The following is a 23,596-nucleotide window of genomic DNA, read 5'->3' as shown; positions in this document are numbered from 1 at the left end:
AATACAACAATGAGAGTTACCGCCGGCGCGATGCCATCCCTTTCACCGTCAAAGTTAACTTACATCAGGTTTTCTATTTCGCTGGCCTCCTGTTTGCAGGTGACAGATTTCGGAGAATGCAGTCTACGAAAACATGAGGGCGGGCACAGCACAATCGTCGCAATTAACGCGAATAATCGCAAGCACTTTTCCTGACATGCATCACTGAAGCAAACAGGAGCAATTTATGGCAGGTTACATTTGCGGGTGCTTGATTGCGATGAACGTCACCCCAAATTCTAATTTAAAAATGAAGAAGCATTTCCAGTCCCGACCTGTCACATTCTATATCTGCTTAAGGCTTTAAGCCCGAGAGCTTTTACTCTGCTGCAGGTCTGGAACAGAAACACAACCACACCTGCAATACACGGTTGTGCTGTGATAGCAGACTAAGGACACCAAACCAGTACTAATGAAATCCAGGCCCCATCTAAACGGAAAAGGGGAGTCTGGGTAAGCAGAGTCAGGGCAGGGGACAAGCCACTCACCGCTCCGGAAAAGCAGGCGCCATTCACAGCTTGAGTCTAGTAAATCTGCAATAACCTGCAGCTCGACTTGAATCCCCATGAGAATCTTTAGGATTCTGTTTTGGGATATGAAGATTTGCCCCACTGTCGAAAACTTTGGCGCGTGTTCTAAGCATAGGGCATGCTGCAGCCTCCCCGCCACAGGAGGGTCATGGGACCTAACCAGCTCGCACAATTAAAACTGTGGGAGGGCTCCTACCATGTGACAGGGGCTGACCAATGGCACCGGTAGCCCCTGTGACATCGTAAGGGCAAGGCTATTGGCGCCATTTTGAGTCCTAGCAGGCCCGACAGCATGGAGGGAGAGATCGCTCGCAGGACCCCGCTGGACCACTAGGGCTTTTAGTAAGTCTTGGGGCGGGATCGGGATGGTGGGGGGGGGGGGGGGTGTAAGAAAGTAAAATTTAAGGGTTGGGCTGGGTTTTTTTGTTTTTTTTTAATAAATGTGCCCCTCCCCCCCGCACTAACCCGAAAAACGAATTTTCCCCAAAGCTCGGGGAAAATCCATTTCGTGGTTCAGGTCCCCCCCCCCGAACCACAATGAATTAGGCAATTTCGTTGAAATTGCCTAATTCATAATAAACGAATGCACATCTCTAGTGGGAATGCCAACTGGAAGCCATGCAAGTAAAGATGGGTTTTTTTTTGTTCTTTTCACAGGAGGAGAGTGAGTTTTAAACAGGGTCCAAGCTGCCACTGATTATCCAAGTAAATTTGCATGTCTGAACCAGACTGAAGGAGGCTCACCCATCCTTAGGCAACACCTACAGTGATTTGGTGGAAGAAGAAAATTCCTCCGATACGGCTAAAGAACTGCTGGAAAGGTAAACCATATGCAATTTGTGTACGTATGGGAAGGAGGAGGAAGATTTATTAACCAGTTCATCCTGACACATTGTGGAGCATTCACAGCACACTATAAAATCGAAAAGGCATTACCATGAAACCCACTCCCCCCACACATACACATTAGGTCTTTGATTGACTCGGCGTGGGTGGGTTAATGAAGAGAAGAAAGCAGCACCCAAGAATTATATTCCAGTGCAAGCTCTCTTTCTGGACACATCTCACAGGGGTGCAGACAGCAAAGAGACGAAGCTTTCACCTCGGACTCTGTTGCGCTCGCTGGAGCCAGCTTGAGATCCGGGCTGGGAGCCTCCCTGGGAACTTGGCTGAGAGCTCGGGGTGCTGGAGCTGGAGGAGCTGCCGCTGCTGGTCCTCTGGATGGGGTTCTCTGCCAGCGGCTCAGTTCTCCGCAGGTCCGGGTTGCTGTGGAGAGAAAGCGAGGCACATTCGGAGAGGCTCTTCAGGAAGCTCCGATGGTGGGGGGGGTGGGGGGACATTTTTCAAAACCGGGCATTTCGATGCAAAATCTGCAGCTACTGTTACCCTCCCCCCGGGCTTTGTGCCAATTTTCAAAGGAAAGGTAGGCACGCGCTTTTCCTCTGAAAGTCGCCGAAGGTTAAAAGCGCCCACAGAGATTTGCACTACCCTCTTTCTGTGGATGCTTCTAGCCGAAACATGAGCGTTGCCTCCCCCGACCTCACCCCGTCTCTAGGACCACCACCACGAAAATGCAGGGAAAAGTACATGCATTGTGATACTGCGTGCATGCTTTCACACGCCTACAGGAAGGGACATTTTCAAAAAATACTCCCCCCCCCCCCCCCCCAGATAAATAGCCATTTACCTGGGGGAGGGGATGAGCCCTTTGACAAGTGCCCACCCTGTAGGTGGGTAAAAGTCCTCTCTCCACCCCTGCCCGGGTTAATGGATTTTGAAAAGTCCCCTCTATAGGACTCAACTAGGATTTAAAATCCACAATATGGTCTCACTGTGCCACTAAACCCATCGTGCGACTGCCGTTCAGTTCAGCATCATTACTGCAGAATGTTAGGTCAGCAAATATTAAGCATTTGTTTTCATGTTCTCGTTGTATCATTATGGCATACACTTAACAATTGGGTGTGCATCCAATGTGCAGTAATATTCAAGGTGATTAGCAATTTTAAAAAAAATGACTAGCTGCCCCTGCCAATTCAGGCAATGTGTTATTAGTAGTATAGATCGTATTTTATGTTCTGCACTAAAACACTTCAATATAACACCTCGACTTAGCACCACTGGCTTTGATCCCAGGAACAGCCTTAAACAGGTGGTCTTAGGAGACTGTAGCGTGGTTACAGTAAACTCTAGTGGAGCAAGGAGGAGGTTTGTCTACATCACAAAAGAAGGGGTGGAATTACTGTCAGACAAAACTGCTTAATGAAGAAAGGTAGTTATCTGCAAGAAAGCCTTAAGATTGGCATAAAAGCGGGTTATATTTTTTCATTCCAACCATGCAGGTACAGCATAAAGTAAAAAGGCTGCCATGATGGTCCACCTGGACATGCAGACCCAAGGGTCAACAGGCAAATTACAGGCAACACCTTTTTCGTTTTATTGGACTCTCTCTTGAAAGCTACAAATGGATTAAGCTTGTCCAATAAAAATGGTGTGGCCTACAACTTAGGTTAGTTATTTATTTACCCTTGATATATCTGTTTTTAATTTCAAAACTCCAAAGTGGGTTACAAAATAAAAGCCAAGCAATCGGTCAATCTTCAACATAATCACAAAACCCATCTGCCTTCCCGTCTCCCCGCTGACTATAAATCAGATTGCCTTTTTCTGGAAGGGGGACAAAGTGTTTTTTTTGGAACCACCTGTCTCTTGCCCTTTCCTTCAGCATACGGGCACTGTATGTATCAAACAGGACCACACAGCCTGAATGTATGTGCGCTATAGAAAAGATAAACCATAGGAGCATTTCTCCTAGTGCTCTGCTGCGGCTTCCTCTTCTACCTGGCTCTTATTGGTTGCGTCCCCAGTCTGCTCCCCAGTGTGTTGCCATTCCCTGGGGAGTTCTTTCTCGCCAGTGCGGGGGATATGGATGTCGTACGCTGAGGCACCTGTCAAACCCCCAAAAAAAACCAAAAATAAATAATTTTTCATATTTTCATATTCTTCCTTTATTCAATTCAGAAATTTACATATTCATGCTGACCACATACATACTACACACACATACTCATGTTATTTATTGACTTATTAACCACATGTTTATTAACTGTTTAATTTATGGATTTATGAACTACATGTTTATTAACGGTTTAATATAATTCTCTTTTGCTTACTTAGTTTAATTTGCTTAATTTGCTCAATGTGAAACTTGTTTACTTAGTTTGTTCAATGTAAAAACCTGTTTACTTCATTTGTTCAATGTAAAACTTCATTTTATATTCTGTTCTATGTAAACCGCTAAATGTAGCGATAGTTACTGTTCCTTGTAAACCGGGGTGATATGTATATTATACAGGAACCTCCGGTATATAAATTATTTAAATAAATAAATAAATAAATAAAATAAAAACCCTAACATGCAGCACACAAAGATAATAAGCGCTGTACAATTATGTGCACTCGACTGCAGTTGTGTACGCTGCCATTAGGAACATTTATTTAGTTACATTTCTCGCTCGCCAATTCGTGATTGCACCCTGATGTTTAATTCATTTGCTCTCCACAGTGGTACATTTGGCATTTACCACAGTAAGCGAAATTCAAGGCTGTAAGTGCTAGGCTTAAGGGTTTAAAAGTCGTCTGCTAACATAAATGCCCAGGCCCTCTGAGAACACTAACGAGCTTATGTCGTGCGCAAAGAACGGGACAACTCCTTTAGAACACGAGGTCCTCAGAGTCTGACTCTAGGGGCGCCAGTCTAAGTGTAAAGTTTCTTATGTCTGGACTTTCCGAGATGCTGATTCTTTGTCGGTGAAGGTACACAAAGGCTTTGAATGTTTAACCAGAATTCTTATTAAAGCCTAAATAAGTTGGTTTGCTTAGTAGCTTACCTAATTAGATTTCTCAGGAGATTAATACTGAGTGCCCCCAGCATGCAGCCTTGGAGTCACCAACAGTTCTCAGCTGAATGACTCTCGGAAGCAGCGGTTCACTGTGCTCTAGGGACTTTAACACATGAAACAGCCAGAGGGAGTACAAGCAAAGACTCTACAGACTGTGAAATAAATTTATCAAGGAGACCACGAAGAGGAGACAAAGATACAGCAGGTCCCGTTGTCAAATGCAGGGGTTTAGGGATCTTCTCTCATTTTGTTCACAGGTTCCTGCAGTAAATGGGTAAGGAAACCCCCATCTTTGTAACCTACAACAGAAATGTTGCGGACGAACCACGAATACAGCCCTAAAGACGTGAAGAGTTAAGGAGCAGTGCGTGGGAAGCTGGAGCCATGGGCTAATGAACGGCTTGGACTGCCAGAGTCAGGCACCCGGAGATGGAAGAAGGGAAAGTAGCAGGAATGAATCTAGAGAATTACAGTATTTTAGTGACAAGGAAAGTATAACTCGTACACAAAAAAAAAAAAAAAAAAAAAATCAGAAAAAAATGCAGGCTCAGAAAATATGGCTGCAATCTTTCCTGTCAGGGATGCCTCCCCACAGGGCCTTATGACTTTGCTTCACTTTTTTTTAAGCATTGGAAGTGCCAGAGCAGTAGCGCTGGAAGCTTAACTCCAGCTCTGACCCAAAAGTTAAGTTTCCAGCCCTAAGAAAGGTGCGCGGGCCAAGCGCAGTGTCCCTGCATCGGGGAGTGCTGCTTAATGCCCTCCTGTGCATGGGATTTCCATGCGAGGGAGGGGGGGGGGGCTAAGCAGTGTTGCCATTTAGGAATGCACATTTTCTGCAGGCAGAACTACTTGCCGCATCGGCAGAAACCTTTTGCGCACGGGAAATGCGCATTCAAGTGCAGGCAGAAAGATGCAGTCGGCTGAACGCAGTGCTCTGCACCGGCCTGCGACCGAGTTCGGCTTCAGCAAGTAGTTTGATATTCTCTGTATCCCATTACTTACCCACAAGAGGACGCCAAGCATGCTCTAACTCTTCACCTGCCATACTTAGGTATCCGTTCTGTATGTAATGCCTCTTGGGAACGATACATTTATCTCAAAGTGGCAATTCATTTTTCATCTAATCACTGGTGCTAGCTATGCTTTCCTGCAGTACGGCAGGTGATTAAGTAACAAAGTGTCTACGTATAGACACAGACAGGCAGGGTATACATATTATTTCTTATATTACCTCCAGTATATGACTCAGTTATTGAATCTGTGCATGCTTCGGTTAATCTGGTCTTTCACGGTAACTTCTAATTATATACCAATCAGAGGAACAGAGGCAACGCTCTCTCACAGGATCGCCAGCTTTGCCAGGCACTTTTTCTACCCATGCAAATGAGCAGAGTAGAAAAAATTGCACATGAACAAAAAAGTCTGCAAAATAACTCCACCACGTTGATGCTTTCATGAGCAAGGTTTTGCGGAAATCATAATGAGCTGCTGCTTTGCATGATATTGCATCACAGCAGCTAATTAATTTTGAATATAAGTAACATTCCATATATATTAGTGAACTATGTGAAAAATTTTACTATTTGTGAAAGATTTGTTTTGCAAATGGCACTTGTGTGAAATCTCTAAATATTATGCATTATCGGTAACGCATGCTATTTAGGGACTTTGTGTGTGAAATGCTGTTTGTGAAACATTTTGCTTGTGAGTGCATTGGCTTTTTAGTTTCTTGTCTTTGTCTACCATAAAACACGTTTACAGATAGCTTGAAATTTATTTCAAAAACATTTACGGGAAATTTTAATTGAGGACTCCATTGTATTTGACGAAGAAGCTGCAACTTATTTAGAGCATTATCTTCTCCACTAAAATCAAACAGGGAATCTCTCCTGTCACAGGTCTCCAGAACATTCTATTATCTCTGGAATAAGAAGTCTTAGCACTGCAAACAACCACCCTTGGAGTCTGTATGGAGATATTACCTTTGGTGGAACGTCTTCTTCTGGTCGTAACCAAGAACTTCGATCAAATTTTTCGACGCGAGGAGGGAGTGGAGGATTTTCCGATGTTGGGTCCGAGTTCTGACGTGGCATCTCAGGGCGATGGGACACTAAACCCTCTTGAAATCCAGACATACCCTTTGCTGGCTGCTCGTGAAGTGACTGAGAACCCGACAAAGTGGTTCCTTGGGATTTGACGGTTACTAGAATTGGAATCTAGAAAAAGACCACTATGAGCATGACAGAGACAAGCTTTAAGTAAAACCACAGCAGCTTGAAAATAGTAGTAGTGAAAGAACTTTTACTTCTTAAGACAAAAGGGAGAGAAATGTAGTTTGAAAGAATCTCTCTTTGCACCTTTAATATTTTTTCTATTTTCATACACACCTCTCGAGGAGCTTTTCAGCTTTAAACGTGGCTCCGATCAAGAGGGTGACCCTTATTCAAGAAAGCATGGGATAAATACCGGGGATCTCTGAGGGAGCGATGGGAATTGTAAGGCTACATAAACTGGATGGTTGGACAGACTTCATGGGCTATAGAGTCTTTTTCTGCCGTCGGGTTTCTATTCTTGTGGGCAATTTAACTAGGCAGACTGGCCTTTCAGAAAACTGCCCTTTGTCTGCTTGAGTGAAATTATGCTCCAGCTTGCCCAGTGCGAGTAGTGCTCCCTGCAGCATGTTTGGTTTGGGAGGAGGAAAACAACGTGCATGAAGGCAATTTTGAAATGCTGTGTGCTATTTCCATCCCCCTTGGCTGCCCGCATATGAAACAGGTGTAAAGTACGAGGGTGAGCTTTTAGTGCTCACGCCTGATACTTTTCAAAGAGGAACTAGCTGAGTATTTTCTTTTTTGGAAATTAGCTGCAAGGCATGGGCGGGAAAAGGCCCTGTGTTCTTTACAGCTGTGTGGGCTAGCTGGCAACTATTACCCCTTCATGTGCCTCTGCGAAGCTCCTCCATTGAAACTAAGAGGGGTATCAAGCTCGCGCAAGATAGCATAAGAATGCGGCTGGCTGACAAGGTTGTCGTGACTTATCATGCTATGAGTAGTACCTCAAGAGACTGTGGCATCAAGTCAGTTCCACACCACTGGGTTACAGGCCTGAACAAAAAAAATTCTCCTTACATTGAGCCCCATATTCAAAATCCCAGCAGGTGAGTAAATCATCTAGATCGACTTGAAGGAAAGCACACAACACGGTGCAATACGGCAAATTATTCTAGCCCACGCATCCAGACCCACTCCCTTTTCGTCCGCATAACTTTGTCTGCTCAAAAGTTCTGTGCAGACAAAATTTCCTGGACAAAGGAGGGGGCTGTCTTTGTAAAAGGCCAGATTTATGTGAGTAAAAGCCAGTTTTATCCACATAAATCTTTTGACGCTGATCCTTTAATGCTGAAGAAGTTTAAGAAAACAAGCTGGGAGACCTGCAGCTGCACAGGGATATACGTTTAAAGAGCATATTCATACTATCTTTACATTAACAGAGAAAGGGGGACATCATTTTATTTACTAAAATAATTTTTTATTCTGTAAAGAAAATGATTTCGCCAAATTTTGATATGGAAGCTTAGAAAGTTGACTGTCAACAGGAAATTGTTCCTCCATATTCCGACTTTACTGTCAATCAAGGCAGTGGGTGACTGTACAGGTTTATTCGGCTTCATATATTAGTTATGCTAGTGCTATGTCAGTGTTTTTCTATGTACAGTATACATTTTAATGAACATCAATATCTGATCCTGGATAATCACTTCCAGTATTTTATGGTATGTTGCAATGAGAATTACCATCATGATGTTAAGTATTAAGTACTATCTGTGTGTTTTATCTTACATCTGGTGTTGGGATCTGCACCAAGAGACATATGAGCTGAAACTCGGGGAACTATATATGTGCTGCATGCCCTAGATGAGAGGTGAGGCAGGGGTGAATATGATATAGAATGCCCAAGAATCAAATGTTTTTCTGAGTGAACAGAAGCTGTAGAACTAGGGAACATCATATGGAAATCCAAGGGGGTAGACAGAGGAGCAACCGAGGAAATTATTTTTTTCACAGAAAGGGTGGCAGATGCTGGACTATTCTTCCAGACCAGCTGGTGTCAGAGAATGAGTTCAGACCTGGAGGAGCTGACGGAGACAGAGAGGTATATAGATGAGACCTTCAGGGACATAGTAGCCAAATCCAGTCTATTAGCCCTGGTTCTGCCTTGAAAGAGGAAGGTTTCCTGGTTTGAAAGCATCAACCTGGTGCAACAGGAAATGATCCCATAGCAAGAACCTGCTCTCCAGGTGGTGCATTGTCCTGTCTCACTGAGGATGTGTCTCCCAGAGCTACTGCCCAGGAGGGAAGGGTTAGGCTGGATGTCATAGTTGGTGATTTGATTATTAGAAATGTAGACAGCTGGGTAGCTGCCTGGTGGGCATGAGGATCGCCTGGTAATGTGCCTTCCTCATGCAAAGGTGGCGAACCTAATGTGTCACCTAGATAGAATTTTAAACAGTGCTGGGAAGGAACCAGCTGCCATGATACATGCGGGCACCATGACATAGGAAAATGTGGGAGGGAGATTCTAGAAGCCAAAGCAGGCACTTTTTATGTCTCAATTTTGCTTGATTTATCAGCTGCTTTCAAAACTATTAATCATGAAATTCTGATTTCTTATCTCCATGACATTGGTCTTTCTGGTTCTGTTTTCTCATGGTTCAATTCCTATTTACTCAATCTTACTCAACAAATTCATATAAACTCTGCCACTTCCTCCTGGTTTCCTCTCACTACTGGGGTCCCCAAGGGTCTGTACTTCCTGCTGTTTTATTCAATATCTATCTCACCCCTATTTGTCGTCTACTTTCAACCTTAGGCATTTCTTATCGTATCTACGCTGATGACATCCAATTTTACTTCCCAACTTGGCATACTTGGCAATCTACTTCTCAATTTATTTCTCTGTGTCTGTCTTCTGTCAAAACTTGAGTTACTTCACAATAAACTTTGCCTAAATATCTCTAAATGTGAAACTATGATCCTTGGAAATCCCTCTTTTGACAACATATCTACAACTATCACTATAGATAATATATCTATTAACATCTCAAAACACGTTTGCAATCTCAGAATTATTCTTGACGTGCAAGCTCATATTAAATCACTGGTTAAAATCTCTTTTTACAAACTATGTCTTCTTAAGCACATTAAACCTTTACTTGACCCAACAGATTTCAGAACTGTCCCTCAATCTTTGATACTTACTGGTTTTGATTATTGTAATTCCCTCTCCCATGGTTTACCTCAATCATCTTTCAGACCACTTCAGTTAATACAAAATGCAGTAGCACGTCCTTTAACTAATACTAGACTACATGAACATATTTCCCCGGTCTTATTCAACACCTGCACTAGCTACCATACAATGGAGGATTCAGTATAAAATCTTATCCACTCTCCATAACAATAAAAGTCCATGGCTCTCTGCCATTCTACATCTTTACATCCCCTCACATAACCTCAGATCTAAAAACCAATTTCTTTTGCAAGTTCCTTCCCCTAAAGCTACCAGACTTGTAGTAACTCGAGATCGGGCCTCTCCTATCGCAGGCCCTATCATATGGAACTCTATACCATCTTCCTTGAGAGATTTATGCAACAAAAATGAATTTAAGAAAGCGTTAAAAAATCATCTATTTAAACAGGCTTTCAAAGACTTTGCATACATTTTATAATCTATTAGATTTTTTCATGTGTTCGATAATTAGTATTTTATTGTATTTCATTTTACTTATAATGTTTTGTAATGTTTTTTATTTTTACCTTATTATGCTTGTTTTACTTGTAAACCGCCCTGAACATTTGAGGGTGCGGTTAATAAATTCTTTTCTGAAATTAAAGGGGGTCCATATTCAGAAGGATATTTAGTGGACAAGTTATCCGGCTACAGTTAGCCGGATAACTTGTCTCACATATTCAGTGGGAGAAACATCCTGCTGAATATACCAGCCTAAAGTTATCCGGCTACATATAGCCAGATAACGAAAAGCCTAACTGGCTATGTTTGAATATAGTCAGGTAGGTTTTTAGTTATCCAGCCTTGTGCGGCCAGATAACATGCTACTTAACCAGATATCAATGCAAGCTTACGAACAGCGCTGGAGGTGCCGGAAAGCAGGGCAAAGGATCCCTCGCTCCCAGCTCGTATCAAAAAGGTATGGGAGTGGAGATTGGGGAGGGTAGGAGGGATGAGGGGTAGGCACTCCTAAAATTCTTTGTGGGTAGGGAAGGAGGAAGAGAGGCAGCCTGAGCCTCTAATCGAATATTGGGATCAGCTTACAAAAGTTTTTTTTGGTTTGTTTTTTTTTTTTGGGGGGGGGGGGGGGGGGGGAGGTGAATTCGGTCTGAGGGCCTTTGTATTAAGCTTTGGGAGGGAATTAGCCCTCTCAATCTTTTGTTAGGTTTGATAATGACAGCGTTACTTAGCCGGATATCTTTCCAAGATATCCAGTTAAGTAACACATTATCTGGCCACACAAGCCAGATAATTTTAGACCTGCTCTGAAGCAGGTCTAAAGTTATCTGGCTAATCTAGCTGACATTCTGCTAGGTTAGCCAGATACTGGCTGGATAAGGGCTAAATATAACTGGGTAAGTCATTTAGATGAGTAGCTAATAGGTTATCTGTCTAAATGGCTTTTGAATATCTAACCCAAAATGTTTTCTTTTCTCCCTTTGTTATGTGGACAGTTTATTTGGTCCTGGTCTCTCTTTTTGGACTTTTCCTAAATTCTTTTCCAAGATCTTCTTTCCATTTTCCATTTCTTCTCTCTTCTCGTGTCGTCTTCCATTCTTTTCCTATATCTGTCTCTGACACTAATCTTTCCCTTATATCTTTTTTCTCGATTTCTCTCTTCTCTGCCTCTCTAATCTCAAGAGCAAAATTTCATCCCTCTTCTTTTCCTCTCTAATCCTCTAGTCCTCAGTCTCCTTTTCACTTCTGACCTACCTAGCAGCTTTCTATCTTCCACTCTTACCCCTTCTTATTCCTCTCATCTTTCCCACTTCCCCAGTCTCTTATTCCTTTTCCATTTTTCACCCATTCCTCAGTCCCTCCATTTCCACCTTCTGTACTCACACCCTCCTGAACCCTCATCTACCTTCCTCTGCCTCTCATCCCATCATCAGCTCCAGCTCTCTTCCTTGTCACACTTTCCCTGCTTGGCCTTTTGTTCCATCTCTTGCCCCCTATTGAACCTTCTATTGCTCCTCTTTCACAGCCTTCTGCGCCCCTTTCCCACCCTCTCTCACCTTCACAAAAGCCAACTCCCTTTCCACTGCCTCTAATACTCTCTCCAGTACTCCATGTCATTCACACCCTCACTCATACCTTCCCTAGCTCATCTAATATATTCCCCCACTCATGCTCACCCAATTGCCAAGTTCCTAATGTTTGCCTCAAATCATTGCTCAATCAGTGTGTCCCTGCTCTCTGTATCTCCAAGTCCCTGCTCTGCTTGCCCCCACTCTATCTCAGATGTCCTGCCCTCTGGATTCCCCACTTACCCCAATCACTGAGGCTCTTGCTCTTGTCCCCTAGTCACCCAGTCCCAGTTCTTCTCTTGCTCTCCCATCCTCCCAGTTTTTCCCCTGACTTCTTCCACCTCCCAGGGCCCCATTCTTTCCCTGCTCTCCCTCCCACCCATGCCTCAAATCTCCACCTGATCTCGCCCCCAGTCCCCATTCTCCCTTTACTTTCCCACCTCTAGTGCCCTAGTCCTCATCTGATCTCTCCCCTGATCCCCATTCCTCCCCTGCTCTCCCACCCCCCAATCTTCCTTCTTCACCTTATCTTCCCTCAGATCTCCATGTCATTTCTGATTTGCAGGCTCCTTCTTCTGCAGATGCAACATCTCTTTCCCCTTCCGGCCCATGGTTGAAATCCCAGCCCCATTATTTGAATCGTGGGGCTCTGTCTCTGAGGAGCCCCATTAGGTTAAAACAGTAGCTGTTTGAACTGCATGGTGAAACTAATGTTTGAACTCTGCAGGGATCCATAAAGACAGAACCCCGTGGTTCAAATAGTGGGCTGAGGTTTCAGCCATGTTGGAATACGTGCCAGCCGCCAACGTTGGGGTGGAAAAGAAGGAGCATGTTCTCCTCTTGCACTGCCGGCCCTGCAGTGGATTAGTCATTCACGCAGTGGGCTGGCAGCACCTTTGAGCAGTAGCACCTATGGCCGAGGCCATACTGGTCATAGACTAGCTACGGCTCTGGCGACTAGTACTAGCCCATCTTCCCCCAATCACAGTTTGATTTCCCTAGGTTCCTACACCCTAAACATCTGATTTGCTATAGTAAATGATAAATGATGACAGAAAAAGACACAAATGGCCTATCCTGTCTGCCAAGCAAGATTTTTCAGGGTTATAACTGCTGCTCGTGCAGGTTACCCCCACGCCTTCTGTTTAGGTATATAACCTTCTCTCTGTGCATGTTCACCTCAGTGCTTCATTATCTTCCTAGAGATCCTTGGTGTTTATCCCACACCTTCTTGAATTCCAGTACTATTTATTTTCTTCACCATCTTCCCTGGGACGGTGTTTATTTACATCTAGTTTAGCAGCCATTCTCTTGACCACGCCTTAAGATTTCCTAAACTCCTTTTTAGTTTATCACCGCCTGGAAATAACAAAACTGTTGCAGATTTTAGTGACATCTCTGATTGGCAGGACCCTCCCTTCCAGTCTCTTTTTAATGTTACTTATAAAGACAAAAAATTAGACCAACCTACAAATTGATTCCTGTGGCACGTACTATTAAATCATCGCCATCATTGCTTATTTCACGTGGTAGGATTGAAATTACTGTGTATTCACATGCAGAAGCTGAAAATACACTAGTCTATTGACCTACCTAGTTAACTAGGTCATTTTTCAAAACATGTTAGGGCATTATCGTGGGTGTTAGGGCCCTAAAACCCACGATAACACCCTAACACATACGTTATTTAATGAATTGCGCAATGCGCATGCAAATTATGAAAATGTAGTCAAAGGGGAGGAGTTTGGGCAGGGCCTATGAAAATGAGGGATTTTAAATGCTGCATGCAATAGTGTAATGCATATTATTGCTGGAAATAACTACACCCTTTTTCCTGGTGTTAAACTGTGTGATATGCCTGGGAAAGAGAAAGAGGGAACCTCTGTGATGGCCCACATATTAGTCAACTATTTATACCACTGTTGGAGGGTCAACACTTAACTCGAGGTGAGGTTTTGATGGTGGGTCTAGAGTTTTGGGGCCAGTTTTACATTCACAGTGAGATGTACAAACAGCACAGTACACATCAGTGAACATTTGTTGTGATTTGGAATGAGGGAAGATACACAAAGATGAGATTTCTAGAATGTACTCTTGCCCTAGCTTGATAGCACCTAGGTAGAGAGTCCATCAAGCTAGGGGCAAGCGTACATTGTAGAAATCTCATCTTTGTGTCCCATTCCTCATTCCAAATCACATTAAATGTTCACTGTTGTGTACTGTGCTGTTTGTACATCTCACTGTGAATGTAAAACTGGCCCCAAAACACTAGACCACTAACCTCGAGTTACTTGTTATCCCTCCTACAGTGGTATAAATAGTTGACTTATGAAGAGGCTCTCTCTTTTTTCTCTCTTGCTCTCTCTCTAGCCAGGAGCAGCCCAAACCATGCAAATGGCTGTCTGGCCACTTCTCAGTTTGCAAAGGGAAGGTATAGCAGTTGCAATAAATTTAACATACATTGCGGTAAAATACCTATGCAAAGCACTAAAAACAGCACATGTTGCAGTAACTAAAAAATTACCCTAACCACGCCCCCTTTTTTATCACAGGCGCTATTCATGCAAAATTTATAGCAAAATGATAAATCTAGGCCTAAGTTTGCTATTTATCAATACAGTATTGTTAGTTGACAGACTTTTTCGTTTGTAGACCTATATGTTTTAAGGAGCCTCCAGATGGGAAATCTTATCTTTACAGTCCATGCCAGGATTCGTTTTAGAAAATATGATGCAGATATTCAGCGCCACTTAGTCAGATAAGTTGCTACTGATCTGGGTTTGTGGCGGCATTTGAATATCTGCTTGCGTTCAGCGGCCGTCACTTAGCCGTATAACTGCTTATCCAGGTAAGTAGTTAGCAGGATGGGGGCATAACTGGGAGAAGCTACTTAGCTGCCTAAAGCCCAGATTCATCATTTTTCTATAAATTTCACACGAAAAACGCCTGCGATAATGCCCTAATGCATTCTGATGAATGACCCTGTAAGTTAGCCAGATAAGAGAGACCTGCTATTGAACAGGTCTAAAGTTAGCTGGATAAACTTTCTTGGCTAACTCAAACGTTATTTGGGTATAGTAAGTGGCGTGGCTGCACTGCTGAATATTCCAACTATGTTAGCCAGATAAGTTTATCTGGCTAACTTACCTAGCCAGCTAGGCTTTGAATATGGACCTTTATATGTTTTCTTTATTTACATGGGCAGAATTCAATTCTACATGCTATACTGAAATACTTCCCACTCTCTCAACTAGCATAGTTAGATTTAAATGCAATCTTTTTTAGAAAAAAAAATGAACCACAATATGTTAGTTTACCACCCCACCTCGGTTAGTTACAATAAAACTCCATATTCAAACACCATATGGTTCCCATGGGCAGTTCCCTTTACAATAAGGAATCCCGCGGTACCTGGGGATCCACTGGCCTGTGCATGGGTGGTGTCCGAGCAGGCTGCACAGCACCAATGCTGAAGGATTCTGATCGAGGAGGCAAGTTGGGATCAGATATCCTATTGGCCACCTTGTGCGGCATTGCTGGGGAACTCTGCCGGTTCAGTCTGGAGCGTTCTTCTACCTGGGCAAACAAATAAAAAAAAAGTCAAGAAGCCAAAAACAAATACATGTCCTGTGTTGCTTACTGGTAACCTGCATAGCCATTGTATTAATTTCCAATCAGTCCCCTATTCCACATGTATAATTAAAATCTCTCTATATATATCTATCTTTCTATCTATATATATATAAAGAACTTGAACTGCCTATAATATTTCCTTTGTCAGTGATAGTACAATCTTTTTTTGCAAAATTTGGAGCTCAGAACCTAATAAAGATTTTTATTCATAGATCACTTGCAATAACTCAACAAGACCATTCAAGTCAAGGCCAACTCAACATCTCTTAATTGACTAGATCGAGTCTCAGTCTTCAGGCCTGAGTGTTATAACATGAAATGGAAATGGGACGGATTTGAATACCTAAATACACCAATGGCTATACAGCAAGGATTTTGCTTGCTACAGATTTCTTCCCAAACCTTGAATTTGTTTAAATTTGCAATGTCCCAAAGAAAAAAAACATAAAAATTTAGGGGTAAAATTTCAAAGGCTTAGTCGGGGGCTATGTGGACAAAATTGAGGAGGGTGGGGTTTATGTAGTAGAATGGCCGAGTCTGCGTAAGTGGATTTTCAGCCAGCACGTACTTTATACCATCATTCTAGATACTGTATATGCATACATATACTTTTTGCTGCATAGCAAGCTAATATTCGAACGCAATGTATGCAGCAACCTTGGGTTTGAAAACTGGCTGAATTGCTGCAAATTACTTAAGCAGAGTGCCAGTTACATACCCTACTGAAAATTTACCCCTTTAATTTTTCCAAAAATAGCAGGCAAAGGACTTAAGCTAGACCTGAGACGTTGCAGTTTATTGTTGGCAAGACATTTTCAACTTTATGATAACACCACCTGAAAGATGAGAAAGTTCCAAGGAGGCTGAAATAGATAATTCATTTGCAAGCCAAGTAAATCAAACCCAGTTTTCCACATCTTAGTATCTTTACAGCAGTGGTCCTCAGCCAGGGTGTTAGGGACCCACTCAGCCAGTCAGGTTTTCAGGATAGCCACAATGAATAAGAATAAGATATATCTGCATACAGTGAAGGGGGTGCATACAAATATTTCTCATGCATATTCACTCTGGATATCCTGAAAATCTGACTGGCCATTTAGGGTCCCAAGGATCTAGTTAAGAATCATTGCTTTAGAGTACTAGACATATGATTTTGCTTTTAAGAGCCCCCGAGACAACTCAGTAAACAATTCAGAGATGAAACAAAAAAAACCCTGGCAGAAAGATTTTCCAAAAGCTGGCAGAAAGATTTTTCAAAAGCTGGCAGAAAAGATTTTTCAAAAGATGAGAAAAAGAATTGAAACATTCATGCACAAAACTAGTAACCTGTATCCTCCACCAATGATTAGCCCTGGTTGCCTGAAGAGAGGATGAATGCTCTCGCTGCAGGAGGATTGAATAAGCAATGAACATGGCAACAAGATGAGTTTTTCACGTGTAAAAATGCAGTGGTTGAGTATTATTAGTCAGGAAGTTGTAAGTCCCAGATGGAGAAATGAAAATGGATTTGAATGCTTCACATAAAAAAAACCAACCCAAAAGCATACACTGTTTACAGCTAAGATCAGATATCAGAAAAACAGATGCTGCAAATATTTAATTGCTAAGACATCAATGTGTGTGTGTATATAATTATATAGTTGTAGCTATATAAGCAAAAAATAAAAATATGAATGGGACATGATGATCCCCCTACTGTAGCATCCCTACTGAATTATAATGAGCACATTATATGCTATCAGCGCAGCAGAGAGGGAGCTGTGGTTTGTTGTTGTCCCTTTCTTGGAATGCGTAGGGTTAATGGAGGGCTGCTATTTATTTTTCAGTGTAAATGAAGACAGGTTGAGATTTTTTTTTTTTTTTTTTTTTTAAATACAAGGTCAGTAATCCCTTTTCATTTTTTAGGTCCAGGGTAAATAAGTCTGCTAGATTAGTTCAAACATGAAACACTGTAAGACATAGCTACAGTTTGTCAAGGACAATACAACATGCAAAAAATGATCAGTTCTGCTAGTCTCTGAAGTCCAAAAATGTGCTCTAGTTTAGCACTTCCTGCATATCAGACAATCTATTTCTTTTCTGTGCTGTTTTCATGAAAGTGGTATTTGAAGAAAGGGAAGACTTTAGATGGTAAACCGAGTAACTGTAAAACTAGTACTACAGATACTGGGGTTAGAAGGTAAAACTGGAGAAATACGTAATGCCAATTCACGAAAACAGATACAAAATGGCAAATCATACTCGTTGGCTTTAAGATGAGGAGGATGAACTTTTGAATAGTTCTAAAGGATTGCCAAGCTATGCTATAAATTAATTAATGTCACTATAACTTTCATCCACGTGTACAGTACTAGAATAAAAGTACATTTTAAGACTTCATTTTACAAGCAGAACTCTAGCTGGTTAGTACGGCAGCAAGATTAGGTCAGTCAATATCAAATGTATTTTAAGTTTTGCCTTACTATTTAATGGGATAGCTCTTGGACTTTCTAATACTCCTCTGCTTGTTGCCACACATTTTAATCACATTGGATAACCCCACTGAAGACCCAATTCTTAAACTATGAAAATGCTAACTTTTTGGAAGACTCCACCCACTGGTGATAGCTCAGACCTGTGATGTTCAAAAAAACCCAATTCAGGATTGCTGGATGACATGTTTCTCTGCCAATGTGCAAGGCAATTGTTATTATTATTATTGGGTGCATGATGAGAAAGGGGAGACAAATTAAAATGTTTAGGAGATGGAGCCAGACCAGAAGACAGTGAATCAGTAAGTGATCGTGGCCTAGAGTTGGAAGAGAATGGAGAATTAAGAGATAAAGCTCTAGAAGATCGAACTTGATCAGAACTGAAAGAAGCTGAACTAAGAGAAGGGGAACTAGAACTAGAACTAGAAGACAAAGGGAAAAAAGGAGATACATAAAGATAAGAGCTTGATGGGCAGAGAGCCAGCCAAGACAGGTTATGTACAGCCTTGCTTTTATTTTGCTCTTTTCTGTGAATATTCTGGTTGATAAATTGGCTGGAATTTAAGGGAGATGAATTCCTCTGATTAAGAATGTCCATTCTTCTGAACATATGTTCTGGGAGTGAAGATCCTAGATCTTTATCATCCACAAATGCCATCTTTCCCAATGGTGTACCACATGTACGCCAGTGTGACTTATAATGCCTTCTTCCATTGTCATTAGAGTCAATCTCTATTCTCTTAGAAGGTGAATGACATCCTAATGCTTGTGAAAAATTAGGAGAAGAACTGCTAAGGACCTTGGAAAATTCAGACTCCCTTGATGGACTATTTCCTTGTGAACGGGACCCCTTCCGTGCTAAGCCAGGTTTTCTTCTTTGTTCAGTTTCTCTTAAGGATCTCACGTCAACAAGTGGCAAAGCAGACTGTGCATCCATCCAGGTTTGTTTTGGGATCAGGTGAGTTTCTGGCTTAGAAATCTGAATATCTGGTATTTTTGCCATTAAATTATTAATGTTCAAATGGCCTGAAGCTTGGCAAGTCTGTGGCCTACTTGAAGGCTGCCAATGGCAAGAGTCAGGAGAAGGGTTATATGTAGATGACTGTTTCGAAGATGCATCTTTGGTTACCAATGGCACCTGCTGTTGGATAACAGAAGAATGAGGCCACTTAGCCGGAACAACAGGCGAATTGCTAAGGGATCGTTGTTGTACCTGGGAGTGGGATCACAAAATTAAACGATTATAACACAGACATGCTACAAAAACACTGAGAAAGGACAACAGTCTAAGGGGATCATGTGCATACTATTTAGCTTGTTATCGGCACCCTCACTTAAAAAGCATTTTCAGAGATGCTGAGACACAGCCACACAGCAGGCTCAGTATCTAAGCACCTTCATATGTTCTCTTCATAACTATTAACCATACACCTTCCTTGATCAGTTTCTCACAGTTTATGACAATCAATTCCATTTTTTTTATCCACTTTCTTTTCAATAAAGAAATAAGAACATAACTGTAAATGGCCTGTGACACAGGAATTAAAAAAAAAACTAAGCTATTTCTATTAATGTTGATTTCATCTGTGCCACAGATGTAAAGAGACCAAGTGATGATTATAACAACAAACTCCTCTCTAAATGTCGAACACATAACAAAAGACAAATCCTCCCAAACCTTGAACTTACTTAAATTTGGAATGCTCCAAAAAAAACTATAGCATGAAAATGTAGGGGTAGTTTCAAAAGCTTAGTCGAGGACTATGTGGATAAAATGGGGGGGGGGGGGTTAAGCGAGTAGTATGGCTGAATTCGCCTACGGGTATTTTCAACCAGCTAGAAGTACGCACGTATTTTCATGCGTGTCGTACAAAAAGGGACACACCCAGGGACGTAAGTTGATCAGAGAAGAAAAACACACGTGTAGAATGAATTCTAAAATATGTACACAGCTAAGCTAAGGCACATACTTTACACCACTGTTCCAGATGCTGTATGTGTATGCACATACAATATTCAGACCCAATGTATGCAGCTACCTTGTGTTTGAAAACTGCCTGAATCTCTTCAGGTTAATGAGTAGGCACCTAGAATGCAGGTTACCTACCCTGCTGACAATTCACCCCCTTAATGTTGCCAAAAAATAGCAAGCTGCGGACTTAGTTGAGTCTTGTCAGCAAGACATTTTCAACTCTAAGATGCAATGCCTGAAGGCTAAAAAAGCTGCAAGTTGAAGATGTTTAGCTTTGCATGTGCTTGTATATCCCTGCAAACTTGGCAGTTGTACATTCAAGTCACCCACTTTAACATTCAGTGAAACTAGGAATATTCTGTTTTTCTGTACCCTAAATAAAAATTACTTTACACACATTTTTAGATAGAAATCATCAACATTTGCAGCCTATCAAAGACCATGGCAGTACTCCCTTCCTTATGTTGCTGAATTGATTCCTTCTTTTGCCTTTTCCAAAGGAGCACGCCTGCGTCCGTGTGCAGGTGGTTCCCGGCGCGCTCGCATGGACGTGCCAGTTTTATAACATGCGCGCACGTGTTAGAAATTCTGTTGGCCGCGGGCACATGCGCGCCAGATTGAGGCAATGCAATCGGGCCTTCCCCGGTTCCAGTCCACTCCAATTAAGAAGCGGACCAGGAAGGAACTTCCCAGCCCCCCCGACTAACCTTCCTTCCCTTTTCCCTCTCCGCCCCGCTCAGACCATGCCCCCAGCCTGCCCCCTTTTTTCAGGGCCCGGCACTTGTGCGCGTATCGACACTTTGCGCGAGGCCGCGCCCTTTTTGAAAACGTGCGCAGCGCGCGCAGGGCCCAGCCACGCACTAAAGGGACCATTTTAAAATGCGGCCTTAAGTACCTGGGAAGCTGATATCTTGTCCTACCTCTTTAGCCCAAGCTGGTTTCTCGGCAGGATTCTGAGCTTCTTTATAATGGTAGAGTGGTTTCTTTTCCGCGCTCCTCTGCTCTTGTTGACGCTGCTGCTGCTGCTGCTGCTGCTGCTGTTGGAGAGAGACCAGGTAGTCTCTCTCTTGCTGGAGCTGCCTCTGTAGCCGTTCCGCTTGCCTCTGCTCCTCCAGCTGCTTGCGTTTGTACTCCTGTCAAGGGGCAACGAGAGAACCCCAGGGGGAGATTATTCTAACTTCAGAAATCCCCCAAACGACGAGTTGCAGACCACCCCTGTTTATTGGTGTGTTGTGATTAAATGGAAATATTCTTCAGGGCAGTGCCACGTGGACCTTTGAAGGTTTCCAGTGATGCGGCAATCAGGCACAGGAAGACAAGACACTCAATGAAATGAAGATATTTAGTCCCTGGTTCCCCTGAAGAGATATCCATAGTCATTGAGCAGAAAGAGCGTTAAAGGACCTACGAGTTCTTATGCTTATTCCGCACAGAGACAGAAAAACAAAAGACTTTAAATGCTGGTCAAAGAAAACCATGAAAACAATAAAACTAAATCAAAAACTGAACACAAAACATCCAACACTAGTAGATATCATTTCATTTGGAACAAATATTAAAAAATGAATTTATAATAAGTTCAACATACATCACATGAGTCACAAATTGGCAGTACCGAAATGCTTTTGTGCGTGTATTTAACTTATTTTTCATTTTAAAAATGTGTATACTGCATAAGCAGTAATAAAATGATTTACAATAAAAGCAGTTTACAAATTCCATACATATAATAAAAACAGTCAACATACTACGCACACTAATATGAAACACCATACAACCATCAACATTCAAATAAATCATTTTTGTCCACAAATTGGAAACTAGGATAGGATAGGAAATTCGACATGTCGCCCCCGGTTAGGGATTGGCAAGGGTCACTGCACATTGCTCACCCCACAAGGACCCCATTACGGATCAGCAAGGATCTGAAAATCTGGAAGAAAACTTTTTTTTTTTTTTTTTTAATAGAAAGCAGTTTTTTCCTCCCTAGGAGGTCTAGTGCTTTATGCTCACGCTATAAAGTAATTATTGTGCTAAAGCATTTCAATAAAGCCAACTGTCTCTCTTTCGCATTGCTCAGAGCTAAGTGCAGGCTGTGTAATATGCATGGATGAATTTTTATTTCAGAGCGAAAATGGTAGCTAAACCTTAAGCAATGTCAGTGCCTCCTACTCATACCAGTTTGCTACAAGTAGGGGGGGGTGTCCTTGAAGGTGATGGGGGGTGGGGGGGGGGGGGAGATTTGCTGGGTTGGTGTTTGTAAAGCAGTTCTTAAAAAAAAAAAATAAACAAAACTGAGAACTTTAAATCCATCTGCTATCTTTCCTTTTTCCATTCGTTCTGACACGCAGCACGAATGGGATGCTTCTGAAATGGTTCCGGAATGCTATGCTGGATCATGACGCAAGGCAGAGGACCCTTCTCAGATGTCTTCTCAGTTTGCCTCTTTTTTTTTTTTTCCCTACTTAATTGAACATTGACGGTTTTTATTTTGGTTTGCTAAAAACAGATTGTTTAGTCACAAACCTCAGTTTTGTTGAGGAGAAGGCACTGTTGCTTTAACTCATAGCAAACTAGCTTCATAGAAAGAGGTATCAGACTACAATAATGTGATTTTAGATTTATTGTTTAAAACAAACAAGCATAAAAAAAATGCCACAGCCAGGATACCAACTGAGGAAGGTCAAATAGAGGAAAACATTAATAGAGCTACTTAAAGCCTCAAGCTCTTTTGAAAATACAATACAAACAATGCACATTCAATAGAATCTCAGGGACATATATTGCCATATAAACCTTTCAGTTCATATGCAGCCCTCTGTTTATTTCACTAGTAAGGACTGCTGAGGTGAACAGATTATTCATCGGGACAATTCTATAGCAGCTTTTAATTTAAAATACAGGTTTATTGAAGCTTTAATGTAAACATTTCTGGAGGGAAGTTTACAGTCATAATAATGACTTCCAAAGCTGTGCACTTCCCACTGTTAATGCCCCCCTAGTAGTCAGGACATTAAGAGTCCTTGGCATCTTCCACTGGGGTATTAATTGCCAGGAAGTGTTGTTTCTATAGGTAATTGATAACCAAGGCTGTGGGTTTCATGAGCTTAAGAAAGCAAAAAAAAAAAATCTCTCATGACAGAAGGTAACTTCTGGAGCCATACAGTGCCTTGAAATCAGCAGTTCCCAATCCCGGTCTTTGTGACCCCCCCCCCCCCAAAAAAAAAAAAAAAAAGAGGTCAGCGGTTCCAGTGTCACCTGAATATGCAAATTAGCCTGCTGCTTACACCAAAGATATGTAAATATTTCATGCATCCTCTTTGATGGTTTCCTGAAAGCCAGACCTGTTTGGGGAGGAGACAGGAGATAAGCGCTGCTCCGTCCTGCAGAGCCCACGTACTACCTGCAGCGGCTCCTTAACGCTAGACAGAGAGAGCATGCATGCAGCCAGACACACACTAGCAACACACAGCAGGGCAAGCGGGATCTGGCCCTCCTCATTACCAGAAGCAGAGCCTGCTCCTGCAGTAACTGCTGCTGCAGAATCTCTAATTGCCTCTGTTCCTCCTCTAACTGTCGCCGGATGTATTCCTGGAGACATGGGGCAGCAGTGATGGGAAAGAGAGGGGAGAGGAAAAAAACAAAACAAAAAACAGTTGAAAAGAGGGAAAGAGACAAGAGCAGAGATACACAGCATAAGGAGGGCAGGAAGAGTTAGGCAAGGGGATCAGCT

At 42.3% G+C, this 23,596-nt stretch overlaps 1 protein-coding gene across 13 annotated transcripts in view; it reads right to left on the bottom strand.

The window, feature by feature from the left end:
* TNIK (TRAF2 and NCK interacting kinase) overlaps positions 1-23,596 on the bottom strand; it is a 559,589-nt gene that overhangs the window by 122,917 nt on the left and 413,076 nt on the right. For 6 of the 13 annotated variants that reach the window (XM_029617206.1, XM_029617211.1, XM_029617208.1 and 3 more), the window contains 7 exons: positions 23,368-23,454; positions 20,784-20,996; positions 18,691-19,104; positions 15,199-15,363; positions 6,454-6,687; positions 3,411-3,517; positions 1,672-1,835 (listed from right to left, as the gene is read on the bottom strand). In XM_029617206.1, the coding sequence (XP_029473066.1) occupies positions 1,672-1,835; positions 3,411-3,517; positions 6,454-6,687; positions 15,199-15,363; positions 18,691-19,104; positions 20,784-20,996; positions 23,368-23,454 (1,384 nt within the window). The remainder of the gene's footprint in view (positions 1-1,671; positions 1,836-3,410; positions 3,518-6,453; positions 6,688-15,198; positions 15,364-18,690; positions 19,105-20,783; positions 20,997-23,367; positions 23,455-23,596) is intronic. The other 7 variants (XM_029617212.1, XM_029617213.1, XM_029617214.1 and 4 more) reach the window with 3 other exon arrangements.

Source organism: Rhinatrema bivittatum, chromosome 9 (assembly GCF_901001135.1).
Source record: "Rhinatrema bivittatum chromosome 9, aRhiBiv1.1, whole genome shotgun sequence".
In the NCBI taxonomy this organism is placed as follows: domain Eukaryota; kingdom Metazoa; phylum Chordata; class Amphibia; order Gymnophiona; family Rhinatrematidae; genus Rhinatrema; species Rhinatrema bivittatum.
Note: the sequence above shows the minus strand (reverse complement) of the source record. Positions and strands in the feature narration are given on the sequence as shown.